This window comes from Tyto alba, unplaced genomic scaffold, assembly GCF_018691265.1.
Source record: "Tyto alba isolate M040663 unplaced genomic scaffold, T.alba_DEE_v4.0 Super-Scaffold_8, whole genome shotgun sequence".
NCBI classification, from domain to species: Eukaryota; Metazoa; Chordata; class Aves; order Strigiformes; family Tytonidae; genus Tyto; species Tyto alba.
In genome coordinates, this window is record NW_024881329.1 from 7190912 (window position 1) to 7204270 (window position 13359).

Here is a 13359-nt window from a genome sequence, read left to right on the forward strand (position 1 = left end):
TGCCCTCTAGCTTCTAGAAGGTGTATTTACCAATCACTCTCGAGTGCATTTATATAGTTTCAATTTTTATGCAGTCACTAAAAACTTACTAAAACAAAAAGTGAAATGCCTTCCCCTCTCTTCTTCACAGATATATTTTTTACCTGAAACTGAAACGAAGACATTAAAATGTTAGTCTAGATTCACATTTACCTTAAAGGCACTTCATATTTCTGTGGCAATATAAATGAGCCTTATAGGTACCTGTTATATTTATATCAATTTAGGGTCCTCTGTGAATGCTGTAAAGGAGCTTCAGCTCACCTGAGAAATGCCACCTGAATTCCATGAATTGGATATCCCAATCTTGAGAAAAAAAATTAGTCGTGAGACATATGGGATATTACTGGTTAGTCTGACTTAATTACAAAGTTAAATAAGGTCATTAAATGGTATGCAGCAAAAAGCACCCGATGTACAAATCGTAATATTTTCTAATCAGTACATTGGAGGCCATACTTTGTGAAGCCTCGTCAGGTTGAATTTCTGATTAGAGACAAAAATCTGGGCGGGGTGGGCGGAGGGAGGGAAACGGGCCCATAAAACCAGATAAGCCTGGTGTCCACAGCTAGAGATCCCACAGCCTGCGGGAGAAAGGGGTTTCTACACAGGTTAGGAGGGCTGATGGGGCATGACAGTTGTGACAGACAACTCAGATTAACTTTTACCTTGATACACCATCAAGATCTCCTCAGCTAGAAGTGGTTTTTACCTGCCAAAATACTGACATTGTAAGAGTAGGAGCTTTATCTCAAATCCCACCTGCCACAATCACTAGAGCGGCACCAGTGGCAGCCTATAAAGCTTCTGCAAACGTTGCAAGGAATGCTCAAATAAGCAGTAAAACTTTTGGTGAGGGGAAAGAGTGGTGACGGCAGTGACAGAAATGTCTCGGGGACACTGAGGCTACCTAGGCTGTTCTTTCTTCAGGTGGGACACTGGCAACCGGTGCTGCCAAGAGACAGGACACAGCGCTAAGGCTTTTAGTTCCCAGTGCTGCAGCTGCAGATGCTGCTGTTACACAGTGGTATTCCATCATCTTTCAGAAAGTCACTTGAATAACTGAATAGGGACACTAATCCTATCAAGAACTTCAGTCACAAAGACGTTTCAGTTAGTTAAATATTAAATGAGTGTGGTTTTAAAATACACAATTATAAAACCAGTGCTTCAACACCCAAGGAGCTGGATAACACGTAGCTCCGTCACTGCCTAGTGGAAAAAAGGTACAATACAGACATTTTGTCTCTTCTGAGAACCTTAGGAAAGAGAAGCAAAAGGCAGATTCACATAAAGCAAACAAAACTTTTGCACACTGCAGGGTGTAACCTTACACTTCAACTAGAAATAGCCAATGCATAAAGTTTATGAAAAATTCTTTGACTTCACTGTCAACATACGTAAAACATTTCATATGTCTTGGTCTCTGATCTGCTTATCTCTAAGTCTTTTAAATTAAAAGTAAGACAGTTTTTGTTTAAATTCTGCAACTCCATCATTTGAAGGACAGATCTATTTTCCTTTTCCATTTAATTCTCTGCTTCTATTACATTAAGAACACAAATCAATATTAATTTTCATAACTAATTTAACACTTAGATAGTATCTTTAACTAGAGAATAATAAAGAATTTTCCAGCCTAGGAGGAAAGGACTGTGTTAACTAAGAGTAAAAACCTTGCTTGGAAAATATACACACGCTCAAAAACGTCACTAGCAGCATTGTTGTCTTAAGCCTCTGCAGGAGGACTGACATGTTAAAAAGCACCTCTAAGCTACTGGGACTCTTCCGCAGATAAAATCTTCCAGATGAGCCCCTCTTCCTTCGCTGTGGAGAGGCTGGGGCACAGCCAGCCTCCGTGGCACCTGCCAGCCCTAGAGCAGCCTGCCCTAAACCCGGCCGGCAGCCCCCAGCGCCGGGGCCACCCAGCCTCCCCGGCCCCACCGACGGAGGGGACTCGCAGGCAGGAGGAGGCTGCCAGCAACACTTGACTGGTGCCGAAGGAGACAAAACGCCATGTTAATAAAAACAAGGGAATGCACCGAAAACGCTAATCTAAGTGTCCTCTCCGCCTTCCAGTGCTCCAGTGTGGCTTCTCGGGGAAAAGCCTGAGGTGCCTGGCAGGCAGCTCCCAAACACCGCTGCTTACTGCACCCAGTGCTTAGGAATGACACAAATTGCTTAGTGTTTAAATCTTTCGTCTCCTTTGCTTCATCCTGAGGCAACTCCCTTTCTATGGTATAGCTGCTGGCATCTCAAGTGCTCGTGTTTGCTGGCAATCTTGCGAGCAGTTACTCAGGACAACCTTGGTAGGGGTTGCTCGAGACTGTTGTACCTACGTGTACCATCCATGACTGTCACCTGCAGATGGTGGCACTCCTTGCCATGTAGTCTCCTCGGAAAAGACTGGTTTGCAGACTCTCAAAGAGCAATCGGAAAACCAAATGGATTTCTTGCATATATGATATATATATATATGATACATATTGTGTATATGTAATTCATAGACACTGAAGAGACAAATACAATGTCAAATTGCCTCATGTGCTAATGTGACAATGTGCTATTAGGAAAAGCCATTGAAAAGAAGAAGAAATGTGACACAACACCAGAAGTAAACAGAAAAGCCAAACCAGCAAGACTGTAATCATCTTTTGTGGACAAACAATATGAGTGGAATGAAGTACCAAGTGGGATCTATGAGTATTTTCTCACACATTAGGGAAGAAAAAAAAGCCTGCCCAGAGGTACACATTCAGACTTTTAAAGGCAACATTTGCTTTTGTGGAGGTGACACTCATAAGTTAGCTAGCATCACACTCAGCCCCAGCCAAGAGAGTAATTGGTGTGAACAGGAATTGTGATAAAGCCAAGAATAGGAAGAAAAGAGAAATGTTGTCTGGATTCTTATTACTCCAAGAATGAATCGGAAATCTCCTAGAAAAAGTGTTACAATGTTTGGCATAATTTAGAAACGGGAATTATTTACTTTTGGGGGAAAAAAAAAAAAAAAAGTATTATACTCCTTGGACATCTTCTGCAGAAGACAACAACTTTAAAAGGCATAAGGAGCACCTGAAGTACAGAACAATTCAATTCTGTGCAGAACAGGGGGAGTATGTGGTGTCTTGCAGGACAGCAAAGAGGCAGCAAATGTATGCACTGTGTGGACCCCTTCCAGCGGCCGGGACGGGGTTCATCTGATTGCCAGAGGCAGTGGGCACAACCGGCTTGGAAAGAAGTTGCCAGAGCTCAACATGGGTGAGATCAAGCTTGAAATGCCCAGTTCATCTCTAACAGGTATTCTCCTGTTCTGAAACGGTTCACTCTACTGACCCAAATTCTCCAGCATGTTTTAAACTCTTCACCTTGTAGAGACGTTCAATCTGCTAATTAGACATGACAATGCTGGATTAGGCAACCAATACCAAAATTTACTACTGCCTGCTGTAAGTTGCTTTTGGCAGTGTTCAGTGTCAGGAGCAACAGCATTAGCTCTGCTCCTTTCTCACACTGCAGATGATGGAAGCTTTCAGGAAGATTAATTAAATTCCACTAACAGAAGGAGAAAAAGGGGATCGAAATCAAAATATCTGGACAGAGCCACAGTGACAGTCCACTTGGGTAATTTCAAAATGATGCTCCATCAGTACATGCAGCGATGTCCTGGTGCCTGATTCTAAACCAAATACTCAGTTGGATCTAGAAGCAGGAGACCACCCACCCCTCAGCAAAAAGCGCACAGCAGAGCAGCTCCCACATCTCTCTTCCAGCAGCTGCAAAGGTCCCTGGGGACACGTCAGGGCATCAGCCCCTCTGCCAGGCATCACCCGGTCCCCGCAGCGCCTGGTCCACACCTGCCCGACACCCCGTGGGGTGCCACGGCCCTGCCCAGTGGCCCGGGGGGGCCCGTTCCAGCCCACAGGGGCCACAACCCCTCCCGCGTGTCCCCATCCCAGAGGCGAGCAGGGGAGTTGGCCTGGCGGCACTGGCCCGGGTGGGCACCCCTGCTCACCCACCCCATGTCCCGCTGGAGCTGCACCCACCAGCGAGACAAAAGCAGGAGCAGGTGGGTGAACACCCCCCGAGAGGGCTCCCCACGTGCCCTCGCTGCGCTTAGTCAATGGCCACAAGACGGTGCTTTTTTACTTGCCATCAGCTCAGATCAGAGGACTGGGCAAAATTCATAACCTTTCCTCGGCCCACACGGAACTTGTGTCCATATTGGCACTGGAAAACCAAACCACTGGAAAATAATCTGGAAAATTAAAGCCCCAAAACTCTCTAATGACATGAACACAGACATAAATTACCCTCAGATATTTCTTTCTCAGAAATTTCTTCCCCCTTTGCCTATACTCACAAAGTACATTCCCAGAGCCTTCGTTTGCACTTAAAAAAACAACCTATTTGCTAAAGAAGACACACACTGACAAGCATCTAAAAACATCAGAACCAGGCTATAGGCATTATGATACTGCCTTGTAAACAAGAATTCAAACACTCGTGCGTGACTGATCTGTACTGTCTTGGCTGACTGAATACTAAGTAACTTGGGTTTGATGCCACTCACACATACTGCACCAACATTATATTTTCTGCCAGCTTTCAGCATGCTTAGAATGGCAATGTAATTAAAATGGAAAGGTAAGTACATTAGAAACCATACTTTCCCTTAATAAATGCTAATTCCAAAACAGATTTTCTCCTGGGGTAGAAGTTAGGGGTTTATTTAAGAGCTGACAAGTTTGGGTAATACTATGAAGAACAGCACTTTTAAAAAATGGAATCAATTTCTTCCACTTGTTCACAAAGTCAGTCAAAGCAACTGACAAGCTTCTAGTGCCTCTGCAATCCCTTCTACCATGTTCAATGACTTAAAATTTAAAAAATTAAAATATTACTGTTTACACCTCTAATTTTGTCTCATTTCAATAATAATCTGCTTCTCGTAAAGCTCTGAGCAACTCAGTTTGGTGGTAAAGGGTTTCTAGTACATCTTCACATCACGGAAAAGGATGTAAGGGTCCTCACCTTTTTCCTATTCGCCCCTGCTTTCATAGTGCTATGGCCCTTTGTCCTCTACAGGGACATTTGGTGAGTGTATGTATGGCATTGCTGTGCAGCTACAGATCTTAATGAGGACAGACAGAAGATACAACAGGAATAGATCTTGAGATATAACAGTAACTATTTCTTCCCAAAGAAAAAAACAAACAAACAAAAAAACAAAACAAAACAAAAAAAAAATCTCAGAAGTTTCATCCAACCTTCCTCCAATCAGGACAATGTGAAAACCAGCACCAAGGTTACTAGATTCTGTTTTACATGCTAGGTTTGTGATTTGGTATAGAATATTAGCCTGAGGAAATCCCTTTGGCTGACAGAAAAAATGCATAACTTTATTAAAATGAAAAGAAGGAGTCATAGTTTTTAGAAAAGATGGACACTACGGCTGTCATACAATTACGTGAAGCAGCCTCGGGTGTCTCTCAACAGAGAATGGCTGTAAATGGAAAAAATAAACTACTTGAGCATTTAGACTTTAAAGCCAGAAGGGGCCCATGAACACTGCCCAACTTCTTATTGAATATGAATCATTAAATTACATGTATTCATCCCAATAACTGTGCTCAGGCATTTTATCTGGGAGAAGGTTAAGCTGTTGGCTGCTGTAGCAGGGAACAAAAGAGACAACCTGTCACCTGTGCCCAGAGGCTCTGCAACAACAGGGAAAGCTGTTATTGAGGTAGGCAGCTGATCTTAGTATACAACCCCCACTTTGTGCAAAGGAAAATGGAGAAAAATACCTGAAACCCAGCGAAGAATGCTTACAGGCTCCAAAATTGGCAGTTGGGTCTAACCCAAACAGATCCTTGTACAAACACAGGGCAGTGGTTCACCATGTGGGTATGGTACAACCAGTTGTGGCCAATCTCAGATACTTCAGAGGGAAATGGAAAAAAAGCACTAGACTATCTCTGGGCAACAGATTTGCAAGCCAAGTCTGAACATCCCTCCTTTTACCCTTAAGGCACTGGAACTTTCCTCTCTAAACTGGTTTACATCTTCTACAAGGTCTGCTTTGTATGCTGACTTACCAATGCTGAAATGCTCCCCAAGTAAAACCATAGCCACGAATGAGCATGGTATAGAAGCGTCGTTACTGCACGGCCTTACTGGCTAGGTCTACATCTGGTTGACCATGCTTCTCTCTTTGCTATTACACCTGCAGCAGAGACAGACAGAGATATCATGAGAGCCGTAACCTCTACTTTGCACAGCGAGGTGATCTTCATCTGAACTGCTGAAGCTGATTTTAGAGTCCAGCTGTGGAGCACAAAACAAATCTAAACAAATATCTGACTCAGCTACTAAACTGAAACAGCAGCAGCTTTGAGAAGGAAGTTGGCAGCAGCATTTAGAAGTCTATGGATTGTTTCCAGCTACCCTCTTCTCCACTTACTCTAATTATTTATCCCTGATCCCTAAATAGACTCTGTTTCAGGATCACTTAAAAGAAATGTACATTTCCGTAGCTCCTTTTTCTCACCCTAATTCACTTTTTCGATGTTAGACAAAAATCTACAAAGCATGTTAGGCCATTGCATCTGAACTCCATCCTGGGTAAAAACATTTAGTCTTAACCTACACATTATGGATTTTGTCTCTGGTTTTATTAAACGTAACTGTGTCTTCTTATTTTTCTAGTAGAAGTCTCACTAAGTAGTGCCTTTTTGGGCTACTGCTTTATGAATAGATACAAAAGGCAACTGTTATTTCTGCTCTGAACTTTTGACTCAAATCCTAGCATTTACAGTTAATAAGGCTGTAGCAGATCAATAGGCTATCTGAGCCACAGTGATGTTGTGTTAGTGCCCAATGTTTCTACAAGTGTGTTCAAATGAAAAATCAGTTTCTCAATCCAAGTGTATCTAAAATACTTTTTTTAATTTTGCGTAAATTCACAAGTCATACAATATTGAAGTAGTTTTGATTTTCTGGCTTTTTTTTTTTTTTTTAAACATACTGTACAATCAGGTTAGTTAAGTGTTTTACATCAAGGCACAGCACACTGTATAATACACATATGCCTTGCCAGGCAGCAGTTTAGTATAATCCCCGAGTTTTTGGCAGTATTGCCAGGATAAGTAGCATGGATCACATATAAACTGGAAGATAAATAAATAATAGATGCTGTCACATTTTATTTGAAATAGAGTTGCATATAAAAAGAATATACAATAATTTAACTTTAATAACTAGATTCTTTTGTACTATACATAACAGAAGTGTTTTCATTTGTATTAAATAAAACATTTTCAATATTAGGATGCAAAATTAATCTTCTTTTTGGCCTTCTTGATTTATGGAGGAGAGTTGCTTTTGTTAGAAATTTCATGGCAATCTGAAAGAAACAAATCCAGAGTTACTGATATGTTGATAATGAAATGTTACTGGCAAAATAAGCAAGTAATTCCAACCCAACTGTTGCATTTAGTTAGTGCACTGTAAAGCCAGTTATCTAAGCAGAACATCTACAAAAGCTCTTCTTCACAGTCTAAACGTGCTACTGTTATAACACTTTTTCATACTGTTACTTGCTCTGCTTTCTCGGAGATTGTAACTGTAGGTCTGTTATTCATGCAGCAAAACCAAAATCCTGATAATGCCACAGGTTGCCTGCATTGCAGATGCAGTTTATTGCAATGTATTTACCATATTCACATTATCATTCAGCTCTTTATATTTGAACGCTTCTTCTTCGCCTGCCAAAGGCTTTGGATCCCACGTTGGTTGGTACAAAGTTGTTCTTGCCCACTCCTCCTGACCTGCTCAGGAAGTCTGCCAGACGATGGGTCACGCAGGTTGCTGTGTTGCATGCCCTCTTCTGTGCTGTTACACTGCTTTTCAAAAGAAAAATAAAGAGTTAGTTCCTGAAGTATCTACTCTGCATACAATGAAACGTCAGTACGGGATGATATGCCTAGGAAAGATTTTTCTATAGAAGTAGGCTTGCTGCACAGCAAGCATTTGCAACTTCTGTGGGCACAGTTCATAAGCTCTGAAAGAGGAGTCTTTATGTTTTTGTAAGTGCCAGTCTCAGTTTATAAAAGGTGGCTGAGCCCTTTCCTTCTTGGGTACTTAGATCAAAGACTAAACCAAGACAGATTTTCAGCAACACCTGAGCCATCACCTGCCTCCAGCAAGTCATTATGACTACCAGAGAGGTGCTGAGGAGGTCCAGGTCTCGAGCATTTAACCAATCCCCACTTCCTCCAAAAGCTTAGGTCTGTGTTTTGTTTGTAGTGCTGGTGAAGGACGGTAGCAGACCCTGAACTTTAATTTCTTACTTCAACACCTATGCTCCATAATGCCCAGAAATAACATGAAATCATAGCGTCACCCACGCCAGCAGGAGCCTTGCCCGTGGCTCTGGTAGGGCTGTACCTGCACAGCAGCTGACCCGCTGCTCTCAGAGCCGAGCCATATATACCCATACTGGTTCCATGTACTTAATGGGAACGTGGGAACCCCACTTTCCTGGAGTTAGACCTCTGTCTACTACAGCACTTCGCCATGGGAGTAGTTCAGACTTCAACAGGATTAGTTCTGTGCTCAGTGTTCAGACTACAGCTGATAATTCACTAGATGGGGACATCCAGGCATACACATTGTCACAGTCCTTGCTTGAAGAATTTTCTACAAAAGCAATGACTTGTTCTTGCAGTAGGAGGGATTTTTCTCAGGTAAGCATTATGAAACAGTTTATTAATGTTACCAGCAAATACTGTTTGTAACATCAATGTCAGTTTTTTGGAACAGGCCTCTAACTACAAGATAGATGCAGTCCTGCAACAGAACTGTAAAGAAATCTGGTTGTCTCCTAATTTACAATGCACTTATACTACATTGTCTTAAATTAATACAAATATTTTTAAAAGGTACCTGAGTTTTATATATACACCAGTGTAAATACTTATTATAAAAGTAAGACAGAAAAAGGAAGAGAACACGAAATTCTTACCTGAAAGTGTTCGGCACAGTTTTAAACAGGATTACATTTCTAGATTGTTTGAACAAACATGTATGAGCTTTTCCTGATTCTCAGGATGGCATGCATGCCTGATTCCATCAATACATATGAATGTATGTGTATAATTTCAATCTCCAAGTTCTTTCAACTTTTCTAGAATTACTGGAATCACCTCTTTTGAGCATTAAGGTAACTTGTAAAATTTTTCTAGTCTTATCTAGAAATCTCACATTATAAGACAAGTTACTGAACCAAGCAGATCTAATCCTTATAGAAAAATAGGTTTATTGAACAAGTGCATGGGCAAGCACAAAAGAAGAGCCTACTTGTACATTTAGCAGCCAGAAATGAAGACCCTTGTTTAGAATTTTTTTTTTTTTTTTTAATCGGGGTCTAAGAAAATCATTTGAAATGTGAATGCAGTGCTGTTCATTTTTATTTATTTTTTTTCCCCTAGCTTGGTATGCATGTTATGTTCTCTGTCTTCCTAACACTAGGTCCATCTCAAACATTCTCTGTCAAAAAACAGAATCAAAAGAACATAGCAAAGTTAGCAATCAAAGTTAGATCCACATGCATCAGGTTAAAAAAAGGGAGAAGGGGAGAAATAAGCATGTCTAGTTGTTTCCTAGGGGTTCCCCATAGTTTGCATAGCGTTCGTGTTCCAGGTCACTCAGCACATTTCGTTTCTTGCCAGGAGTTCCAGCCCCGACGTCAGTGCGAGGGTAAGTTTGCAATTTGTGCAATTCTTGAGACAGTTTGCCCAGCACACAAGTACTCAGACTGGCACAGCGTTTGGAAATAGGTCTATCCAGGCTGCAGGGGGGAAAAAAAAACATGCCCAAAGGAAGAGTAATCTCAAACATGCATGTTCGTGCATTTCTTCCCTAAATAAATATCTACAGTTAGGAAACTTAAAAAAAATAATAATAAACAAACCCTCCACATCACATTTCATGCAAGGAAAATTCATACAAATGCAGTCAGAAGCAAAACATCGTTTTCCCATGAATTCAACTTTGCTGAAAGTCAGGTTCATTAGCCTTTTGGATGCTCATAGTCAAAGGTCAGCAAGTTTTACTTCCCATGTACTCAGCATGCTGTTCAGTCTCTCACACACCACCACCATGCTTTGCAATACAAATCCTGCTAGGGTAGTGCAAACGCTCTCGCATGCCTCTGGTCTACGGGGGAGAGTAGTGCTGCGTGCATTAGGTGGAACACGTCCCCTCTGCCCGGGACCTCCCAGGCCTTACAACAGCATGCACTTTCAAGACAGAGAATCCAAGAGTGACTGGATGGCCCCTAACACTCCCACTACAAAGACATACCTTTTGCTGCCATATTTTTAACATAACTCCCTCATTCAAGCTCAAATCGCCCTCCACTTTCAGTTGTAAAAGACAGACGGAAGCAGGTTAACTAGGTGGAAGCCATTCTCCCGATACCAACGGTAGGATGGCTCTGCAGTATCATCCTTCACCAGTTAGCCATAACCCCGAGAAAAGAAAAAAAATAATTCTTGACCTGCAAAGGGTCTGCTCAGATAGCTTTTGCTAAATAGCAAAGGCACAACACCGCTCCACTTCCCTTCTCCTGCCTCGGAACTGCAGCCCTTACCTGTTCCCCTCAGAGGCTTGCTCCAGCTCCTCTGCTGTCATCTGTATGAACTCTTTCACCAGCGCATTTAATAACCTCCGCGCTTCATAATCGCTGAGCGTCACTCGATCCGTTATGGACTCCAAGCCAGGTCTAAGCAGAGGCAAGCAGAACGGGATGAGTAAAACCCAGACTGGTGCAGAGAGCCATGCACAGGAGAGGGGTTCGTCACACATTGCTGCATCTCAGTGACAGCATCTTTCACCAGTATGAATATGTAAGCCATCCTCATGCACAGCATTAGGTGGTCTATATATGTAATTAAGAAGCCAGTGTCAAAAATGGCATCAAGGGAGGCCAGCTTTCTCACTCCCTGTAGTCTGTTTCCCTCCCAGATCTCTAAAAATATTAAGTACTTTCGTAGTGTTCAAATACAGTACTCAGCAACAGGACCAGCTTCTTACCTGACAGGGGCTGCCTGGAAGCTGTCCATCTGGCACACAACCAAGGCATAAACAGCAAGGAAAGACGAAATCTTCAGCATAACCATGATTTCCTCTCTACAACAAAGAGGTACATCAAGCAATGGCTGCTTTCCAACCCTCGCAACCCTGTAAGTTCTACTAAAGAGGTCATCTTAGCCACAAGCAGCACAAATACTAACAGCTTTTCTTTAAATTTAATATTACCTTTACATTTCTTTTAATTATTGCTGCTCTACTTCAGTCTTCTCAGAGTTTTAAGATAACTTAGCACCACCACAGGGGACTGAAATGCAGCTTTTCAGAGCTGCAGCTCCATACAGCTATCTGCATTCAACTTAATGCAGACTCTCCCTCAGACTGGTGGAAAACACATTCCTCTAATTACCTACTGCCTACAATGTCATAGCCAGTGTGTCCGACGTGAACAGGCACAGTTATGGGATATGAGTCACACACACAAAAAAAAGTGGTTAGTGTTTAATATTTTTAAGAATGAAGTGCCAGCATCAGCACTTTACCTGAAACCGCTTTGCTTCTTGGCAGCTAGCACACTAATACCCCAGTTCAGATTACACGCTAAGAATTAAGTAGTTATATTTCAATAAATATCTCTACTCTGAAACCAGAAAAAAAGGTAAGTTAAAAGTTAGTCATAAAAACAAACCCTGTAAAAAAAAAAAAAAAAAAAACAAAAAAAAACAACAAGACTGTAATCGCAGAGACCTGCTTTGAGACAGAGCTCTTTCTGCCCACGGCACGCGTGTCAGGCGCAGAGAGGACACCGCTGTCCGCCGCCTCAGGCGCCTTTCGGGTAGCCCCGGGCTCCCTGCGCGGCACCTCCCGACCGCCACCCCACGGCCCCGGGGAGGGCTTCGCCCCGACACCGAGACCCGTCCCGCACGCCCGGCGGGACGACCCACGGCGCGTCGTTAGGGGAAAGGCACAGAGACAGCGAGGAGTAACTTTCTCCCGCTTTCCTTGCACACGCGTGTACCCACGCGTACGCAAGCACGTGAAGGAAGGCATCACGGCGCCGCGCAAAGCTCAGGGCCCCCGGGGAGAAGCGGGAGTGACGCGAGCCGCCCCACGCGGGGAGCCGGCGCGGCGCTTACCGGCGGGGCGGGGCGGCGCTGCGCGGAGGAGGACGCCGGTTCCACCGCCGATCCGCGGTACCGCGCACCGCCCGCCCGCTTCCCTTTATACCTGCCGCCGCGGCAGCCTGCGTGGGCGCCCGCGCGGGCCCGCCAGCCAATCACCGCCTCGGCCGCACGGCGAGGCCCGGCCCGCCATTGGGCGCCAAAGCGCTGCTCGGCGGTGACGTCATGCCCCGCTGCCTGAGCGTCCCATTCACAAAAAAAATCCGGCGGGGGGGTGGGGGGCGGAGGCGGGGTGGGGGGGGGCCGGGCCATTCACGCTGCGCGGCCGCAGCCCGGCCCCGCTCCTTCGTGGGATCGCTCACGCGTGGCGACCTCTGCAGCAGAGGGACCGCATTGCAGAGCGGGGCCGCTCCCTCCCCGGGATACCCCCCCCCTCCGCTCCCCCCCCGGGGCGCCGTGCCTCCCGCCGGGGCCAGGGCAGCCCGAAGGGTGCAGCCCGGACCCCTTTGCTTCCCCGGCTGGGGCGGGGGTGCTGGCGGGCGGCGCCCCGCCGCTCCTCCCGGGGCGAGGGACCCCCGGCACCTGCGAGCAGCCCCGCAGCGGCAGCGAGGGGCCCGCACCGCCTTCCCCGGGACTGCTCGTAACTCCCGCGGTCCTAGAGGAAACCATCATCATCATCACCACCATCACCACACAACTCGGGGGGCAGGTGCAGCGCCTTCCCCCGCACGGAAGAGGCACCGGGGAATGCGGGAGGCCCCCGGTGTAAGGCTGAGCCCCGCCGGCGGGGATTACCGGGCAGCTGCCCGCCGCCCCATGCATCACCCACGAAGGGCCCTTTGTCACGGCGCGGCGGTGCTGCACCTGCCCGCGCAGGATGTTTGCCCGGGCGGCGTGTTTGCCCAGGCGCAGCAAGTACCGCCGCGGAGGGGGCGCGGGGGGGGGGGGGGGGGGGGGGAAGCAGCCACGGAGAGACGCGACACGACGCGACACGAGGGTGGGAGCAAACTGCTGACGGGAGAAGCGGGCCGGGCGGCCTGCCCCGCAGCGCCGGGACGCGGAAAGCCCTTCCGCCGCCCCGCCGTGAGGCACCGGCGGTGCT

General features: G+C 45.5%; 1 protein-coding gene across 3 annotated transcripts; it reads right to left on the reverse strand.

The window, feature by feature from the left end:
- Window positions 1–6971: 6971 nt before the first annotated feature.
- CALCB (calcitonin related polypeptide beta) lies at window positions 6972–12368 on the reverse strand. 3 transcript variants are annotated; one of them, XM_042785678.1, is made up of 5 exons: window positions 12273–12348; window positions 11140–11235; window positions 10697–10828; window positions 7759–7943; window positions 6972–7447 (listed from the first exon to the last, which is right to left on the reverse strand). In XM_042785678.1, exons 2-4 carry the CDS (start codon window positions 11223–11225, stop codon window positions 7784–7786), a joined length of 378 nt encoding a protein of 125 aa, XP_042641612.1. In that variant the 5' UTR covers window positions 11226–11235; window positions 12273–12348; the 3' UTR covers window positions 6972–7447; window positions 7759–7783. The 3 variants fall into 3 exon arrangements, with proteins under 3 accessions (XP_042641612.1, XP_042641611.1, XP_042641613.1); XM_042785677.1 differs by having other exon boundaries at window positions 7759–7946; XM_042785679.1 differs by lacking the exons at window positions 6972–7447; window positions 7759–7943 and adding an exon at window positions 9339–9892 and having other exon boundaries at window positions 12273–12368.
- Window positions 12369–13359: the final 991 nt, after the last annotated feature.

Coding starts and splice junctions, on each gene's coding strand:
- CALCB (XM_042785679.1), bottom strand. CDS start 11,225: ATGGTTATGCTGAAGATTTCGTCTTTCCTTGCTGTTTATGCCTTGGTT. Junction 10,829..11,139: donor TTCCAGGCAGCCCCTGTCAG/GTAAGAAGCTGG, acceptor GCCTCTGCTTAG/ACCTGGCTTGGAGTCCATAA. Junction 9,893..10,696: donor CAAGCCTCTGAGGGGAACAG/GTAAGGGCTGCA, acceptor TCCCCCCTGCAG/CCTGGATAGACCTATTTCCA.